The 16,225-nt window shown below is 45.7% G+C and overlaps 1 protein-coding gene across 10 annotated transcripts in view; it reads left to right on the top strand.

The window, feature by feature from the left end:
- Nucleotides 1-1,298: 1,298 nt before the first annotated feature.
- Nucleotides 1,299-16,225, top strand: part of hectd1 (HECT domain containing 1) — a 133,302-nt gene continuing 118,375 nt past the window's right edge. For 8 of the 10 annotated variants that reach the window (XM_078233680.1, XM_078233675.1, XM_078233678.1 and 5 more), the window contains exons 1-2: nucleotides 1,299-1,602; nucleotides 2,927-3,171. In XM_078233680.1, the coding sequence (XP_078089806.1) occupies nucleotides 3,032-3,171 (140 nt within the window). In that variant the 5' untranslated portion in view covers nucleotides 1,299-1,602; nucleotides 2,927-3,031. Of the gene's footprint in view, nucleotides 1,612-2,926; nucleotides 3,172-16,225 lie in introns of all 10 variants that reach the window. The other 2 variants (XM_078233676.1, XM_078233671.1) reach the window with 1 other exon arrangement.

The following is a 16,225-nucleotide window of genomic DNA, read 5'->3' as shown; positions in this document are numbered from 1 at the left end:
CACACACTGACCCAAGCCGGGAATCGAACCCAGGTCCCTGGAGCTGTGAAGCAGCAGTGCTAACCACTGTGCTACCGTGCCGCCCAAAGACAAAGACAGACATCAGTCTGTCTTTGGGTTCTGCTGCAGATTTTTGTCAGGAATTATTCCCTCAATCTTCAACTCCACAAGGCATTGGAGGTATTTGCCCATACAAGGAGTTTGGTTCATGAATGTGTCCCCATACCCATGGGCCAATGTTCATCTAGTAGTAATGAGAAGTAGGGTATTTCCTGATTACAGCATACTCTTCCATCCAGCCCAGAGGGCTAAAGCCATTAATAATTTCCCAGTTTCTTCCTTGTGTTACTTTTTGGTTCAGATTTGATCTAAGTGATTTTATTGAATGTTTGTCAATGTTTAGGAAAAATCTTTTCAAAATCTTAAGGCTTTTTTGAAGTGAGAAGGGGCCAGTGGAGGAAAAAATAGTTGTCAGTGAAAAGACTTCCAAATTAATGTTGCCCAGGGAATACTACATTTTTCTCGAGATCAACATCGGTGAGATGAAAGAAGTTCTATCAGGATGAATAGTGGCTGGAATTTCTTTTTCTACTTTGAAAAAGTGCCATTGCATCTTTTACATTCAGCTCAGCAAGCTTCATCTTTCATCTGAAAAAAAAACAGTGCATATGGTGTGGGCTATACATCATAACTTTGTCATAGACAAAAGAAATTCGTACCTTTCAAAACCACATGCCATCCAAATCCATAGTGGCAGGGTGGTACAGTGGTTAGCACGGTTTCCTCACAGCATCAAGCACTGGGGTTTGGATTCCCAGCTTGGGTCACCGTGGAGTTTGCATGTTCTCCCTGTGGGTTTTCTCCGTGTGCTTGGTTTTCTTCCCACAGTCCAAAGAGGTGCAGGTTAGGTGAATTGGCAATGTTAAATTCTCCCTCAATGTACCTGAATAGGCGCTGGAGTGTGACGATTAGGGAATTTTTGCAGTGTTAATTTTTGAGACTAATAAATAAACTTGAAACTGAAGTCCTTTTCGAGTGTAATGTGAGAGATATAGTAGCCAAGTTGCACAAAATGTTTTTATGTTCATTGGGAGATTAAAAAGTGGCGAGGACACCAGGGATAACTCGCCTCCTATTTGTGCAACCTAAAACCGCCGGGAACTAAAACTCACTTTCGTCAAACAGAACTAAACAAAAACTCCACGATGCCTACTGATTTCACAGCACCTCAAATTTAAATGAAAATTTTAAGTTAACCGTGGTCGTTTCCATAGCTCGAGAAAACGAAACTAATTAGCGGGTTAAAATGTATTCAAAGGAAGAGTAAAATGTTTTTATTTATATAGACATAGGACAGGCTGGAGCTTTGACGCTTGTGAGAGACACTGGTATTTTAGTGTCGCTCCCTGGGTGAAGGGGAGGAACAGACGCTCCTCCTCCTCCGCATTCGCTGTTTTGAGTCTCGGAGCCGGCCACAGGAGCAGGACAGCTGCCAGTCTCTCCGAGCCGGCTTCTCTCTCGCTCAATGTGGGAGATGGGGTGCCGTCATTCCCCTCAGACCGCTCGAACCCCTATCCGTGGGTAGAGGCGCTCCGAGAGCCGGTGAGTGAGGTACAAAAAGCCGCAATTGGCAGGGGAGGGAATCGCTTTCAGGCCCCGTACACCGGAATTTCCTGCTGTGGGCAGCCGGCTTGATCACGCTCGGCCTCTGGGCCGATGGTCAAAATTTAGCCGCAGGCTCCTCGAGGCCTAGTGTGAATGAGATCGCCGCGGCTGCTGGGTGAAGGGATTTCCGGCAGTGGGTTGGCGAGCTGGTTCGTCCCTGGGCGTGAGCCGGGCCTGGCTGAGTATCTTTGTGTCCGCTGGGACGTGAAGCGAGGCCGAGGCCGTTCGGGTGACTCAGGTTTTTTAAACTTGTAAATAGGCCCGTCAGCCGTGACCTTCTGCAGGGCCGGGGCCGGACCAGAGGAGGGGGCTGGGGCCCGGCGGCGGGGCCGGATCGAGGGGGAGGCTGGGGCCCGGCGGCGGGGCCGGATCGAGGGGGAGGCTGGGGCCCGGCGGCGGGGCCGGATCGAGGGGGAGGCTGGGGCCCGGCGGCAGGGCCGGATCGAGGGGGAGGCTGGGGCCCGGCGGCGGGGCCGGATCGAGGGGGAGGCTGGGGCCCGGCGGCGGGGCCGGACCAGAGGAGGGGGCTGGGGCCCGGCGGCGGGGCCGGACCAGAGGAGGGGGCTGGGGCCCGGCGGCGGGGCCGGATCGAGGGGGAGGCTGGGGCCCGGCGGCGGGGCCGGATCGAGGGGGAGGCTGGGGCCCGGCGGCAGGGCCGGATCGAGGGGGAGGCTGGGCACTGGCGGCAGGGCCGGATCGAGGGGGAGTCTGGGGCCTGGCGGCAGGGCCGGATCGAGGGGGAGGCTGGGGCCCGGCGGCAGGGCCGGATCGAGGGGGAGTCTGGGGCCTGGCGGCAGGGCCGGATCGAGGGGGAGGCTGGGGCCCGGCGGCAGGGCCGGATCGAGGGGGAGGCTGGGGCCCGGCGGCTGGGCCGGATCGAGGGGGAGGCTGGGGCCCGGCGGCAGGGCCGGATCGAGGGGGAGGCTGGGGCCCGGCGGCGAGGCCGGACCGAGAGGGTTTTGGCGGCGGGGGCCTGGGGGCGGCGGGAGGCCGGATCTGGGAGCCGCTTCGTGTTTTGATCGCTGATGAGCGGTCACTGGGAAGACCTTCAGGAGCTTGGGCCTCGTGTGTCCCATTAAAGCGGCTCTGCAGTCGGAATCGCTATTAAATGGCGGCTCCGGGCTAACCGGAGGCAGTGGAGTAATTGCGGATGAAAATGATTTAGCTGTTTTAGTTTAGAATTTGGGGAAATGTGTGCATCTAAATACAAAACATTAGACAGCAACAACATCTGGTAACGTTTACCTCTCTTTTGATCAAGCTTATTCGGACCAGTTGTGGGAGCACGGCCATTCTTTCTTTTCCTGGTGACTTTTAATCCAGGAAAACATTGAAGGAATAGAGCCGGGTTTGAGGAGGTCACGCCATGGCCGATGTGGATCCGGATACTTTGTTGGAATGGCTACAGATGGGCCAGGGAGACGAAAGAGACATGCAGCTGATAGCATTGGAACAGCTCTGTATGCTCCTTCTCATGTCCGATAATGTTGACCGCTGTTTTGAAACGTGAGTTTAAAAAACATACACCATGGATCCTCAGATTGTTTAGTTTTCTGTTGACTTTTAATGGATCCCAGATTTCAGTTGAAGCTGATTTTATTTTAAGAATGTATTTCTATTTTGGTAGCTTTTTTGTTTTTTAACCTTATTTCTGTAAGGGACGTATTGGACATAACAAGGCTATATCATACTCGGGGATTTGACTGTTCTAGATCTGCATTCCGACGGTCTGAACAAAATATTTATTTTTATTAAAATATCTGCAATGGACATTGTTCGTGGTCTGCAATCTGGGTAGTCTAAATCTGTCAAGGAGACCAAAGGTGCCTGCACATGATTTGGAAGTGTGAACAACAATATGGCCTACTTAATTGATAACTTGGAAAGCAGGGATTCTTATGGTGGATATATTAGCAATTCTAGTGTAAAGATTGAGTGGTTGTGTTTTTAAAGATCACTTGAGTTGCTATATTGATTCATTTAATCAGAAAGTTTCGTGTTTTGGACTTTCTGGCAGTACAGACGTTTCCTGGATAGCTTTTGGAATTTTCTTAACGTCCATTGTTGTTCCACTGAAGACAATATGAATGCACCTATTTAATCATAAGGATATAATACAAAACATAAGAGCTTTATTGAGCACTAATAAATATGCTATTTTTCAGCTGTGTGAAACAATGTGAAAGCACATTTTTTAAAGACCACTTTAAAATTGCCCTTTGAGAGAAGGCTATGGCTTTAGTGTGATCACGCAGTTGCCCTTTTTTTATCACATTAAGGGCGGCACAATGGTTAGCACTGCTGCATCACGGCGCTGGGTTCAATTCTGGTCTTGGGTGACTGACTATGTGGAGTTTACACATTCTCCCCATGTTTGCATAGGTTTCCTCTGGGTGCTCTGGTTTCCTCCCACTCTCCAAAGATGTGCAGGTTAGGTAGATTGGCCATGTGAAATTGCTCCTTAGTGTGAGGAGGGTTATGTGGGATTGCTGTCCGTGCAGACTCGACGGGCCGAATGGCCTCCTTCTGCACTGTCGGGATTCTGATGTAAAAGACCATCCTTGTCGGAAAGTGACATTCAAAGAGCTGGTTGTGATTTGAATTATTATTGTTACATGTATTAGTACACGGTGAAAAGTATTGTTTCTTGTGCGCTGTACAGACAAAGGTAGGGAGAGTCATCTCTGGTTCAGTTGTCGCACATTCAGGTCTATGTGAAAAGATTTACATCCCATTGCAGAGACCTGAGCCTGATGCTTTAGTGAGATATTGAGATATGTCATCTTCTAGATGGAAAGTTAAAGGTCCTACCACCACTGCAAGGTGCCTCACTGCCGATGGAGTACATTGGCCAGGGCATTGGTGAGGCCGCAGCTGGAATACTGTGTACAGTATTGGTCCCCTTATTTGCGGAAGGATATATTGGCCTTGGAGGGAGTGCAGAGAAGGTTCACCAGGTTGATACCAGAGATGAGGGGTGTTGATTATGAGGAGAGACTGAGCAGATTGGGTTTGTACTCGTTGGAATTTAGAAGGCTGAGGAGCATCTTATAGAGACCTATAAGATAATGAAGGAGCTGGATAGGGTAGAGGTGGAGAGATTCTTTCCACTTAGAAAGGAAGCTAGAACTAGAGGGCACAGCCTCAAAATAAAGGGGGTCAGTTTGAGTTGAGGAGGAACAACTTCTCTCAGAGGGAAGTGAATCTCTGGAATTCTCTGCCCACTGAAGTGGTGGAGGCTACCTCGTTGAATATGTTTAATTCACGGATAGATGGATTCCTGATCGGTAAGGGAATTAGGGGTTATGGGGATCAGGCGGGTAAGTGGAACTGATCCACTTCAGATCAGCCATGATCTTATTGAATGGCGGGGCAGGCTCGAGGGGCTAGATGGTCTACTCCTGCTCCTATTTCTTATGTTCTTATGTTCTAAGGTGTCCCGAGGATATGACAGGCAGATGAGTTTCTAGAACTTTTTCTGAAGGTGCCTACAGATATTATCTTTGCCCTCCCCAGGAGGTTGTTTAGGAGTGCATCGGATTGTGCTGTCTCATAGATAAAATAAACATTAATGATATCTCGTGCTGCCTTCCATCTTTTTTATATACTTGAATCAATATGTTTCCATGTACAGTTAAAATCATATTCTTCACCTTTTGCTCCTATTAAAGATGCTTTGTGGTCAAACTTTCCTTGCACCATTTTCCACATAGTCATAGAGGTATACAGCCTGGAAACAGGCCCTTCGGCCCAACTTGTCCATGCGCCCTTTTTTTTAAAAACCCCTAAGCTAATCCCAATTGCCCGCATTTGGCCCATATCCCTCTATAACCATCGTACCCATGTAACTAGCTAAATGCTTTTTAAAAGATAAAATTGTACCCGCCACTACTACTACCTCTGGCAGCTTGTTCCAGGCACTCACCACCCTTTGTGTGAAAAAAACTGCCCCTCTGGACACTTTTGTATCTCTCCCCTCTCACCTTAAACCTATGTCCTCTAGTTTTAGACTCCCCTACCTTTAGGAAAAGATATTGACTTATCTACCTTGTCTATGCTCCTCATTATTTTATAGACCTCTATAAGGTCACCCCTAAGCCTCCTACGCTCCAGAGGAAAAAGTCCCAGTCTATTCAGCCTCTCATAACTCAATCCAAGTCCCGGTAGCATCCTAGTAAATCTTTTCTGCACTCTTTCTAGTTTAATAGTATCCTTTCTATAACAGGGTGACCAAAACTGCACACAGTATTCCAAGTGTGGTCTTACCAATGTCTTGTACAACTTCAACAAGACATCCCAACTCCTGTATTCAATGTTCTGACCGATGAAACCAAGCATGCCGAATGCCTTCTTCACCACTCTGTCCACCTGTGACTCTACTTTCAAGGAGCTATGAACATGTACCCCGAGATCTCTTTGTTCTGTAACTCTCCCCAACGCCCCACCATTAACTGAGTAAATCCTGCCCTGGTTCAATCTACCAAAGTGCATCACCTTGCATTTGTCTAAATTAAACTCCATCTGCCATTTGTCAGCCCACTGGCCCAATTGATCAAGATCCCGTTGCAATCGGAGATAACTTTCTTCACTGTCCACAATGCCACCAATCTTGGTGTCATCTGCAAACTTACTAACCATGCCCCCTATATTCTCATCCAAATCATTAATATAAATGACAAATAACAGTGGGCCCAGCACTGATCCCTGAGGCACACCGCTGGTCACAGGCCTCCAGTTTGAAAAACAACTCTCTCCAACCACCCTCTGGCTTCTGTCAAGAAGCCAATTTTGTATCCATTTAGATACCTCACCCTGGATCCCGTGAGATTTAACCTTATGCAACAAGCTACCATGTGGTATCTTGTCAAAGGCCTTGCTAAAGTCCATGTAGACAACATCAACTGCACTGCCCTCATCTACCTTCTTGGTTACCCCTTCAAAAAACTCAATCAAATTTGTGAGACATGATTTTCCACTCACAAAGCCATGCTGACTGTCCCTAATCAGTCGTTGCATCTCTAAATGCCTGTAGATTCAGTCTCTCAAAATACCTTCCAACAATTTACCCACCACAGATGTGAGGCTCACTGGCCTGTAGTTCCCAGGCTTTTCCCTGCAGCCCTTTTTAAACAACGGCACAATATTTGCCACTCTCCAATCTTCAGGCACCTCACCTGTGACTATCGATGATTCGAATATCTCGGCTAGGAGACCCGCAATTTCCTCCCTAGCCTCCCACAATGTCCTGGGATATACTTCATCAGGTCCCGGGGATTTATCTACCTTGATGCGCTTTAAGACTTCCAGCACCTCCTTCTTTGTAATATGTACACTCCTCAAGACATCACTATTTATTTCTCTTATTTTAAAGCTGCTATTGTAAGTTGTATTGTGGATTCAACAGTTTAAAGCTTTAATCTGTTTTACTTGACTGTTCCCAATATATGATAATTGACAACATATCCAAATAATATTTTTTCTGTTCAAAACATTTCTCCTTTTGGCTGCTTTGTGACCAATGTTGACAAGATTGAGAACTCACTGTAATGGCATTTCAATGAGTCAACAAGAAATTTTAATGATTCACTGACCTTTTTGAATTGTATCAATCTTGTTCCTCTAACACTAAAAGAACCATGAAAACCAGATGGATAACATTACTGTGGCCTAACTTATGTTTTGGAGCTGTGATATGTTTGCTTTCCCTATCTGTCTCCTTGTTTAGCCTCTTAAAGCAGATGGTTGACTTGTTCCCAGTCGACTGCCAAAATTTTATTGAACTGGCTGGAATGAAATTACAAATTGTCTTAACATAATGCTCCTACTTTTAAAAAAAACCCTAACTGAAGGAGAGTGACTTTCTGTTTCTTGGCATTTTCACTGAACTAACAAAGCTGAAGAAGGATCTTGGTATGAGGGGCATCAGAATTCCAACCTGCAGCTTAATTTTCAAGGGATGATTAAGTTTGAGTGCTGCTGCACTAGCTTTTGACATTTTGGTTCAAATTGAATGAAAATGGATAAAATGTGAATTACCGTGGACTGGGTGGCTGACAGACAAAGTCAAAGCAGTCTCCTGTGGATATGCCACTTTCTAACTGGTGCTCATTTCTGAATCCCAATAAGGGAGATGGTTCTTCCTGAGAGAGCAGTGAGAGTCATGGCCAGAGCATTGGTGGTTCAGCTGTGCAGGGCGGAAGAAGACAAGACTGGAGAACAATAGTGGTCGGGAATTCCATAGTTAGCGGAACAGACAGGCACTTCTGTGGTCGCAGATTTGATTTCTGGATAGTCTTATCAGCTCCCTGGTGCAAAGGTCATGAAGATCACCGAGCGGCTACAGAACATTTTGGGCGGTGAGGGTGTACAGCCAGAGGTCATGGCCTACATCGGTACCAACAATATAGGCATAAAAAGGGCAAGAGGTCCTGCAGACTGAAGTTAGGAAAGACATTAACTGGCAGGACCGCAAAGGTAGCAATCTCCGGATCACTCGCATGGCCGCATTCTAGTGAATGTAGAAATAGGTGAATACACCAGATGAATGCATGGCTGGAGAGATGGTGCAGGAAGGAGGGCTTTAGATTTCTGGGACACCAGTGCTGGTTATGGGGAAGGTGAGATCTATACAAATCAGACTGTCCTGTTCAGGTGCAGACTATGTCCTTGCAGGGAGATTTGCTAATGTTGTTGGGGAGGATTTAAACCAAATTGACAGGGGTGGGAACCCGTGGGCAGATTACGATAGGACAAATCCAGAGCAGGGAGTGGGTGACAGAAAATTAGTGACTCTGCAAGACAGAAGAAGCAAAAGTTAAATAATGTACAGCTCAGGAATTTGGCAATGTTAAAAGGTACATATTTAAATGCAAAAAGTTTAGCAAACAAAGTCAATGAGCTGAGTGCACCCATGGACTCACAGCAACATGATATCATTGTTATAACATAAATTTGGCTCAAAGAGGGGCAAAATTGTCAGCTCAGCATCCCTAGATGTAGTGTGTTCAGACACGATAGAGAGTGGGCTAAAAAAGGTTGGGATACAGCATTATTTGTTCAATAAAATCAATTACAGTTGTGAGGAGCGAGATATACTAAATGAATCATCAAATGGGGCCATATGGCTTGAGCTCAGATATAAAAAAGGGGCAGTGTACTGTAGACCCCCAAATAGTGAGGTGGAGACAGAAGAGCAAAAACAACAGGGCAGTAATAGTTGGAGACTTCAAGTACCTGAATATCAACTGGGATATGAACAGGCGGCACGGTAGCACAGTGGTTAGCACTGCTGCTTCACAGCTCCAGGGTCCCGGGTTCGATTCCCAGCTCGGGTCACTGTCTGTGTGGAGTTTGCACATTCTCCTCGTGTCTGCATGGGTTTCCTCCGGGTGCTCCGGTTTCCTCCCACAGTCCAAAGATGTGCGGGTTAGGTTGATTGGCCAGGTTAAAAATTGCCTCTTAGAGTCCTGGGATGTGTAGGTTAGAGGGATTAGTGGGTAAATATGTGGGGGTAGGGCCTGGGTGGGATTGTGGTCGGTGCAGACTCGATGGGCCGAATGGCCTCCTTCTGCACTGTAGGGTTTCTATGATTTCTAGTATGAAGGACACAGAATTATTAAACTGCATTTTTTAGCCAGTACAGAACTGGCACAATGAGGGGGAGATAAATTCTAGATCTTAGGAATTAAAACTGGACAGATGCAAGTAGCAGTGGCTGACTGTTTTGGATATATTGACCATAATGTGGCTTAGATTTAGCATAATTATGGAAAAGAATAGTGATAGAACAGGAGTAAAAGTTCTAAATTGGGGAAAGATTTATTTTATGAAGCTGAGAGGTGTTATCTGGTGAAAGTGGACAGCTTACAGCAACTTGAAGGAAAATCAGTGACTGACCAGTGGGAAACATTCAAAAGTGAGAATCTGTGGGCACAGTGTAGATGTATCCCCACGTAGAAAAAGGATGGTACTACCAAATCGAGAATTCCCTGATTATCCGGGAGCATACAGGGTAAGATAAAGCAGGAAAAGAAAGCTTATGACAGCCACAAAAAAATGTTGGCCTAAAATGTTGTGCAGTTCTGGTCACCTCACTATCGGAAGGATATGATTGCACTAGAGGGGCTACAGAGGAGGTTCACCAGGATGTTGCCTGTGATGAAGCATTTGAACTTTGAGAGACTCGATAGGCTTGGATCGTTTTCTTTCGAGCAGAGAAGGCTGAGGAGGCTAAGATTGAGGAGTATGGACAAGGTGAGTAGGGAGCAGCTGTTCCTCTTGGTTGAGGGATCAATCATGAGGGGGCATTCTTTTAGGTTAAAGGACAGAAGATTCAGAGGGGATTTGAGAAAAAAACTTTTCATTTGGAGGGTGGTGGGAACCTGGAATGCAATGCCTGGGAAGGTGGTGGAGGTCAGAAATCTTACAACCTTTAAAAAAAATATTTGGATGAGCACTTGAAATATCATAACGTTCAAGGATATGGGGCAAGTGCAGAAAAATGGGGTTAGCGCATCTATACGGGTAGTTATTGTTGGTGCCATAGTGGGCCGGCTCTCAAACAATGACGAGACAGAGTACAGGAATGAGATAGAGAATCTGGTGAACTGGTGCAGCAACAATAATCTGTCCCTCAATGTCAACAAAATGAAGGAGAACATGCCCCTGTCTACATCAATGGGGACGAATTAGAAAGGGTCGAGAGCTTCAAATTTTTAGGTGTCCAGATCACCAACAACCTGTCCTGGTCCCCCCCCATACCGACACTATAGTTAAGAAAGCCCACCAATGCCTCTACTTTCTTAGAAGACTAAGGAAATTTGGCATGTCAGCTATGACTCTCATAGAAAGCATTCTTTATGCTTGTATCACAGCTTGGTATGGCTCCTGCTATGCTCAAGATCACAAGAAACTACAAAAGGTCGTCAATGTAGCCCGATCCATCAGGCAAACCAGCCTCCCATCCTTTGACTCTGTCTACGCTTCCTGCTACCTCGGCAAAGCAGCCAGCATAATTAAGGACCCCACGCACCCTGGACATTCTCTCTTCCACCTTCTTCCTTCGGGAAAAAGATACAGAAGTCTGAGGTCACTTACCAACCGACTCAAGAACAGCTTCTTCCCTGCTGCTGTCAGACTTTTGAATGGACTTACATTGCATTAAGTTGATTTTTCTCTACACCCTAGCTATGACTGTAACACTACTTTCATGACTGTAACATCCTTTCCTGCAGCAGGGCAGCATGGTAGCACAGTGGTTAGCACTGCTGCTTCACAGCTCCAGGGACCTGGGTTCGATTCCCGGCTTAGGTCACTGTCTGTGTGGAGTTTGCACATTCTCCTCGTGCCTGTGTGGGTTTCCTCCGGGTGCTCCGGTTTCCTCCCACAGTCCAAAGATGTGCAGGTTAGGTTGATTGGCCATGCTAAAATTGCCCCTTAGTGTCCTGAGATGCGTGGGTTAGAGGGATTAGCGGGTAAATATGTAGGGATATGGGGGTAGGGCCTGGGTGGCATTGTGGTCAGTGCAGACTCGATGGGCCAAATGGCCTCTTCCTGGCACTGTAGGGTTTCTATGATTCTATGACTACATTCTGCACTCTCTTGTTTCTTCTCCTATGAAGGCTATGTTTTGTCTGTATGGCGTGCAAGAAACAGTACTTTTCACTGTATGTTAATACATGTGACAATAAATCAAATCAAACTCTGGGCTGAAGGACCTTTTCTGTGCTGCATGACTCCAAAGGAGTGTAGAAAATCCATGGGTGAAGTAAAAAATGAAATCAGGAAAGCGGAGCAAGGATATGAAAAAAATATTGGCAGGTAAAAACAAAGAAAACCCAAAGATGTTTTATCAGTACATTCAGAGCAAGAGGATAATTAAGGAAAGAATGGCCTACCAGAGGTGTACAAAGTAATTTGTGTTGATGCAGAAGATGTGGGCAAGGTTCTTACTAAATACTTTGTCTCTGTCTTCACAAAGGAGAGGGATGATGCAGGCATTTTAGTTAATGAGGAGGAGTGCAACACACACAATAACAGGTAGTACTGGAGAGACTGACATCCTTGAAGATGGATAAATCGGGTGGCTCTTTAAGGAAGTCAAAAGGGAATAACAGATGCCCCGAAGATCATTTTCCGTTCCTCACTAGATATAGGCAACGAACTAGAGGATTGGAGGTCTACCATTGTTTAAAAAGGGTGAGAGGGATAAACCAAATACTTATAGGTTGGTCATTCTGATTTTGGTGGTGGGCAGCTTATTGAGGATAAAATTACTTGGAAAGGCATGGATTAATCGGAGATAGTCAGCATGGTTTTCATAGAAATCATAGAAACCCTACAGTACAGAAAGAGGCTATTCGGCCCATCGAGTCTGCACCAACCACAATCCCATCCAGGTCCTACCTCCATATCCCTACATATTTTACCCACTAATCCCTCGAATCTACGCATCCCAGGACACTAAGGAGCAATTTTTTAGCATGGCCAATCAACCTAACCCACACATCTTTGGACTGTGGGAGGAAACTAAGGTCAATGGATGTTTTTGTGAATGGAAAGCAGTTTCCAGTGGCATTTCACAAGGTTCATTGTTGGAGCCTTTCATGTTTGTGGTGTAAATGATTTGGACTTGAATGTGAGAGGTATAATTGGGAAATTTGCAGATGATGCACAAATGTGCCATATAGTTGATGGTGAAGAGGATAGCTGTGGATGCCAGAATGATATCAATGGTTTGGTTGAGTGGAGGGAAAATTGGCAAATGGAATTCAATCCGTATAAGTGTGAAGTTATGTATTTTGTCTGCCCTCCCAAAGCAAGAGAATACTCGATAAATAAGAGAATATTGAGAGTAGAGGAAGTGAGACATCTTGGGAGTGCATGTCCCTGAAGGTGGCAGGATGGGTATATAGGGTGATAAAGAAAGTACGTGGAATGCATTCCTTTGTTGCATGCGGTGTAGAATACAAAAGCAGGGATATGGAATCCCTACAAAAGGAGACCATTCAGCCCATTGAGTCCACACCAACCCTCCAACAGAACATCTTGCCCAGGACCAACCCCACTCAGCTCTCACGAAGGGCCATCTCGACTCAATGTTGGCTCTACACTCTCTCCACAGATGGCTCTACTCTCTTCCCATTCTATTCCCATAACGCTACACGTTTACGCCACTAATCCACTAACCTACACATCTTGGGACACTAAAGGGCAATTTAGCATGACCAATGTCCGTAACCTGCACATCTATGGACTCTGGGGAAAACAGGAGCACCCGGAAGAAACCCACGAGGACACGGGGAGAATGTGCAAACTCCACACAGTCAGTCACCCAAGGCTGGAATTGAACCTGGGTCTCTGGTGCTGTGAGGCAGCAGTGCTAGCCACTGTGCCACCATGTGGAACTGCATAAAATGCTGGTTCGGCCACAGCTGGAGATTTGTGTATGGTAATAGTCACCACATTACAGGAAGGACATAGTTGCTCTGGAGAAAGTACAGAGTAAATTTATAATACTGTTGCCAGGTGTAGGGAAATTTAATGTCTAATGATTGGTTTTAGTTTAGTTGACACACAATTGAAGTTTGTCAACCCAATATGATTTTTTGCTGAATTCTGGGAATCAAGCTCATCACATAACTTCATAGAATTATGGAATCCCTACAGTACAGAAGCAGGCCATTTGGCCCATCGAGTCTACATTGACCACAATCCCACCCAGGTCCTATTCCCGTAACCCCACACATTTACCCTGCTAATCCCCCTGACACTAAGGTCAATTTACCATGGCCAATCCACCTAACCCCCACACCTTTGGACTGGGAGGAAACTGGAGAACCCGGAGGGAACCCATGCAGACACAGGGAGAATGTGCAAACTCCACACAGACAGTGACCCAAAGCCGGAATTGAACCCAGGTCCATGGCGCTGTGAGGCAGCAGTGCTAACCGCTGTACCACCGTGCCGCCCTAAGGGTGACAAGGGACAAAGAATATATAGCCCTTGAAGCTACTGATGTGAGACGTTAAGGTTGAACAATTACTTGTACAGAACCATCCACCTCCATCGCAATTAAAATATCAGCTCCATTCTCTAAATTCAAAGCCCTATTGAGCAAAGAAAACAAGTATGAAAACAAAGAAAATTACAGCATAGGACCAGGCCCTTCGCCCCTCCAAGCCTGCACCGACCATACTGCCTGACTTAACTAAAACCCCCTACCCTTCTGGGGACCATATCCCTCTATTCCCATCCTATTCATGTACTTGTCAAGACGCCCCTTAAAAGTTACTACCGTATCCGCTTCCACAACCTCCCCCGGCAACGAGTTCCAGGCACCCACTACTCTCTGTGTAAAACATCTGCCTCGTACATCTTTAAACCTTGCTCCTCGCACCTTAAACCTATGCCGCCAAGCAATTGACTCTTCCACCCTGGGCAAAAAGTTTCTGACTATCCACTCTGTCCATGCCTCTCATAATCTTGTAGACTTCTTTCAGGTCTCCCCTCAACCTCCGTCGCTCCAGTGAGAACAAACCAAATTTCTCCAACCTCTCCTCATAGCTAATGCCCTCCATAGAACCATAGAAAATTACAGCTCAGAAACAGGCCTTTTGGCCCTTCTTGTCTGTGCCGAACCATTTTATGCCTAGTCCCACTGACCTGCACTTGGACCATATCCCTCCACACCCCTCTCATCCATGAACCCGTCCAAGTTTTTCTTAAATGTTAAAAGTGACCCCGCATTACCACTTTATCCGGCAGCTCATTCCACACTCCCACCACTCTCTGCGTGAAGAAGCCCCCCTAATATTCCCTTTAAACTTTTCTCCTTTCACCCTTAACCCATGCCCTCTGGTTTTTTTCTCCCCTAGCCTCAGCGGAAAAAGCCTGCTTGCATTCACTCCATCTGTACCCATCAAAATCTTATACACCTCTATCAAATCTCCCCTCAATCTTCTACGCTCCAGGGAATAAAGTCCCAACCTATTCAATCTCTCTCTGTAACTCAGCTTCTCAAGTCCCGGCAACATCCTTGTGAACCTTCTCTGCACTCTTTCAATCTTATTTACATCCTTCCTGTAACTTGGTGACCAAAACTGTATACAATACTCCAAATTCGGCCTCACCAATGCCTTATATAACCTTACCATAACACTCCAACTTTTATACTCGATACTCTGATTTATAAAGGCCAATGTACCAAAGGCACTCTTTACGACCCTATCCACCTGTGACGTCACTTTTAGGGAATTCTGTACCTGTATTCCCAGATCCCTCTGTTCAACATACCCAGGCAACATCCTGTTAAATCTTTTCTGTACCCTCTCCAAAGCCTCCACATCCTTCTGGTAGTGTGGCGACCAGAATTGAACACTATATTCCAAGTGCGGCCTAACTAAGGTTCTATCAAGCTGCAACATGACTTGCCAATTTTTAAACTCAGTGCCCCGGCCAATGAAGGCAAGCATGCCGTATGCCTTTTTGACTACATTCTCCACCTGCATTGCCACTTTCAGTGACCTGTGTACCTGTACACCCAGATCCCTTCTGCCATTTACTGTATATTTCCTATCTGTATTAGACCTTCCAAAATGCATTACCTCACATTTGTCTGGATTAAACTCCATCTGCCATCTCTCCGCCCAAGTCTCCAACTGATCTATATCCTGCTGTATCCTCTGATGGTCCTCATCGCTATCAGCAAATCCACCAACCCTTGTGTCATCCGCAAACTTACTAATCAATCCAGTTACGTTCAGCCTTGTGCACTAAATTAGTGTAGTTTAACTTGTCATGTTTAAGGGCAGTTACTTTATTTCACATTATGTCGCTTTCTTTGATTTTGTAAATGTAGAATTCAATTCTGCTATTTGCTCTTGTAACTCCTATTTTTAATATCTGTTAGTTAAATGTATATATACCGCAAAACTATCCTGTAAGTTTAATTGACATATAACAAGCACTGATCAAACAACAAAAACATACTGTAGCAAAGTATTTGGCTCAGCAAAAGCACATTGATAACCACCTTCTTTAGATCAATTAGACATCTAATGAATCCATCTTTTGAGACATTGCATGCTGTCTTAAGTGAAAGCAGAGATAAAAGCTATTCCATACATAACACGATATATTTAAATTAGTACTTTGTAAACTTTCTTTATTAGTTTTAAGCAACTTTACCACTCTATCCTTTGTTTAAAAAAGTGACCAAGTAACAACAAGAAGCAACCGCTATCTTTGAACAACCTGGCCAAAATATCGAGTCAATGATGGGACTCTGATTTAATATCGATTAAATGAGGTTTTGAGATGATAAGCTCAAGATATCGATCATGAGGGCACCACAGCATATTTCCCATCCTGAACAAACGGGCAAGGGAGGTATCAAAACATTCTTTTATCTTAGCAAGAAGTAACAGAAACAAACTTTGAGAGGTAGGGTCTCGCAAGTAATTGACACCTTAGAACAGTGGTTCCTAACTGCTGTGCCACAGCACACTAATGAGAAGCTTGCCTGCAGCCTGCTGCTGAAATGTTTCAGTTGTGCAGTACT

This window comes from Mustelus asterias, chromosome 18 (genome assembly GCF_964213995.1).
Source record: "Mustelus asterias chromosome 18, sMusAst1.hap1.1, whole genome shotgun sequence".
NCBI classification, from domain to species: domain Eukaryota; kingdom Metazoa; phylum Chordata; class Chondrichthyes; order Carcharhiniformes; family Triakidae; genus Mustelus; species Mustelus asterias.
Note: the sequence above shows the minus strand (reverse complement) of the source record. Positions and strands in the feature narration are given on the sequence as shown.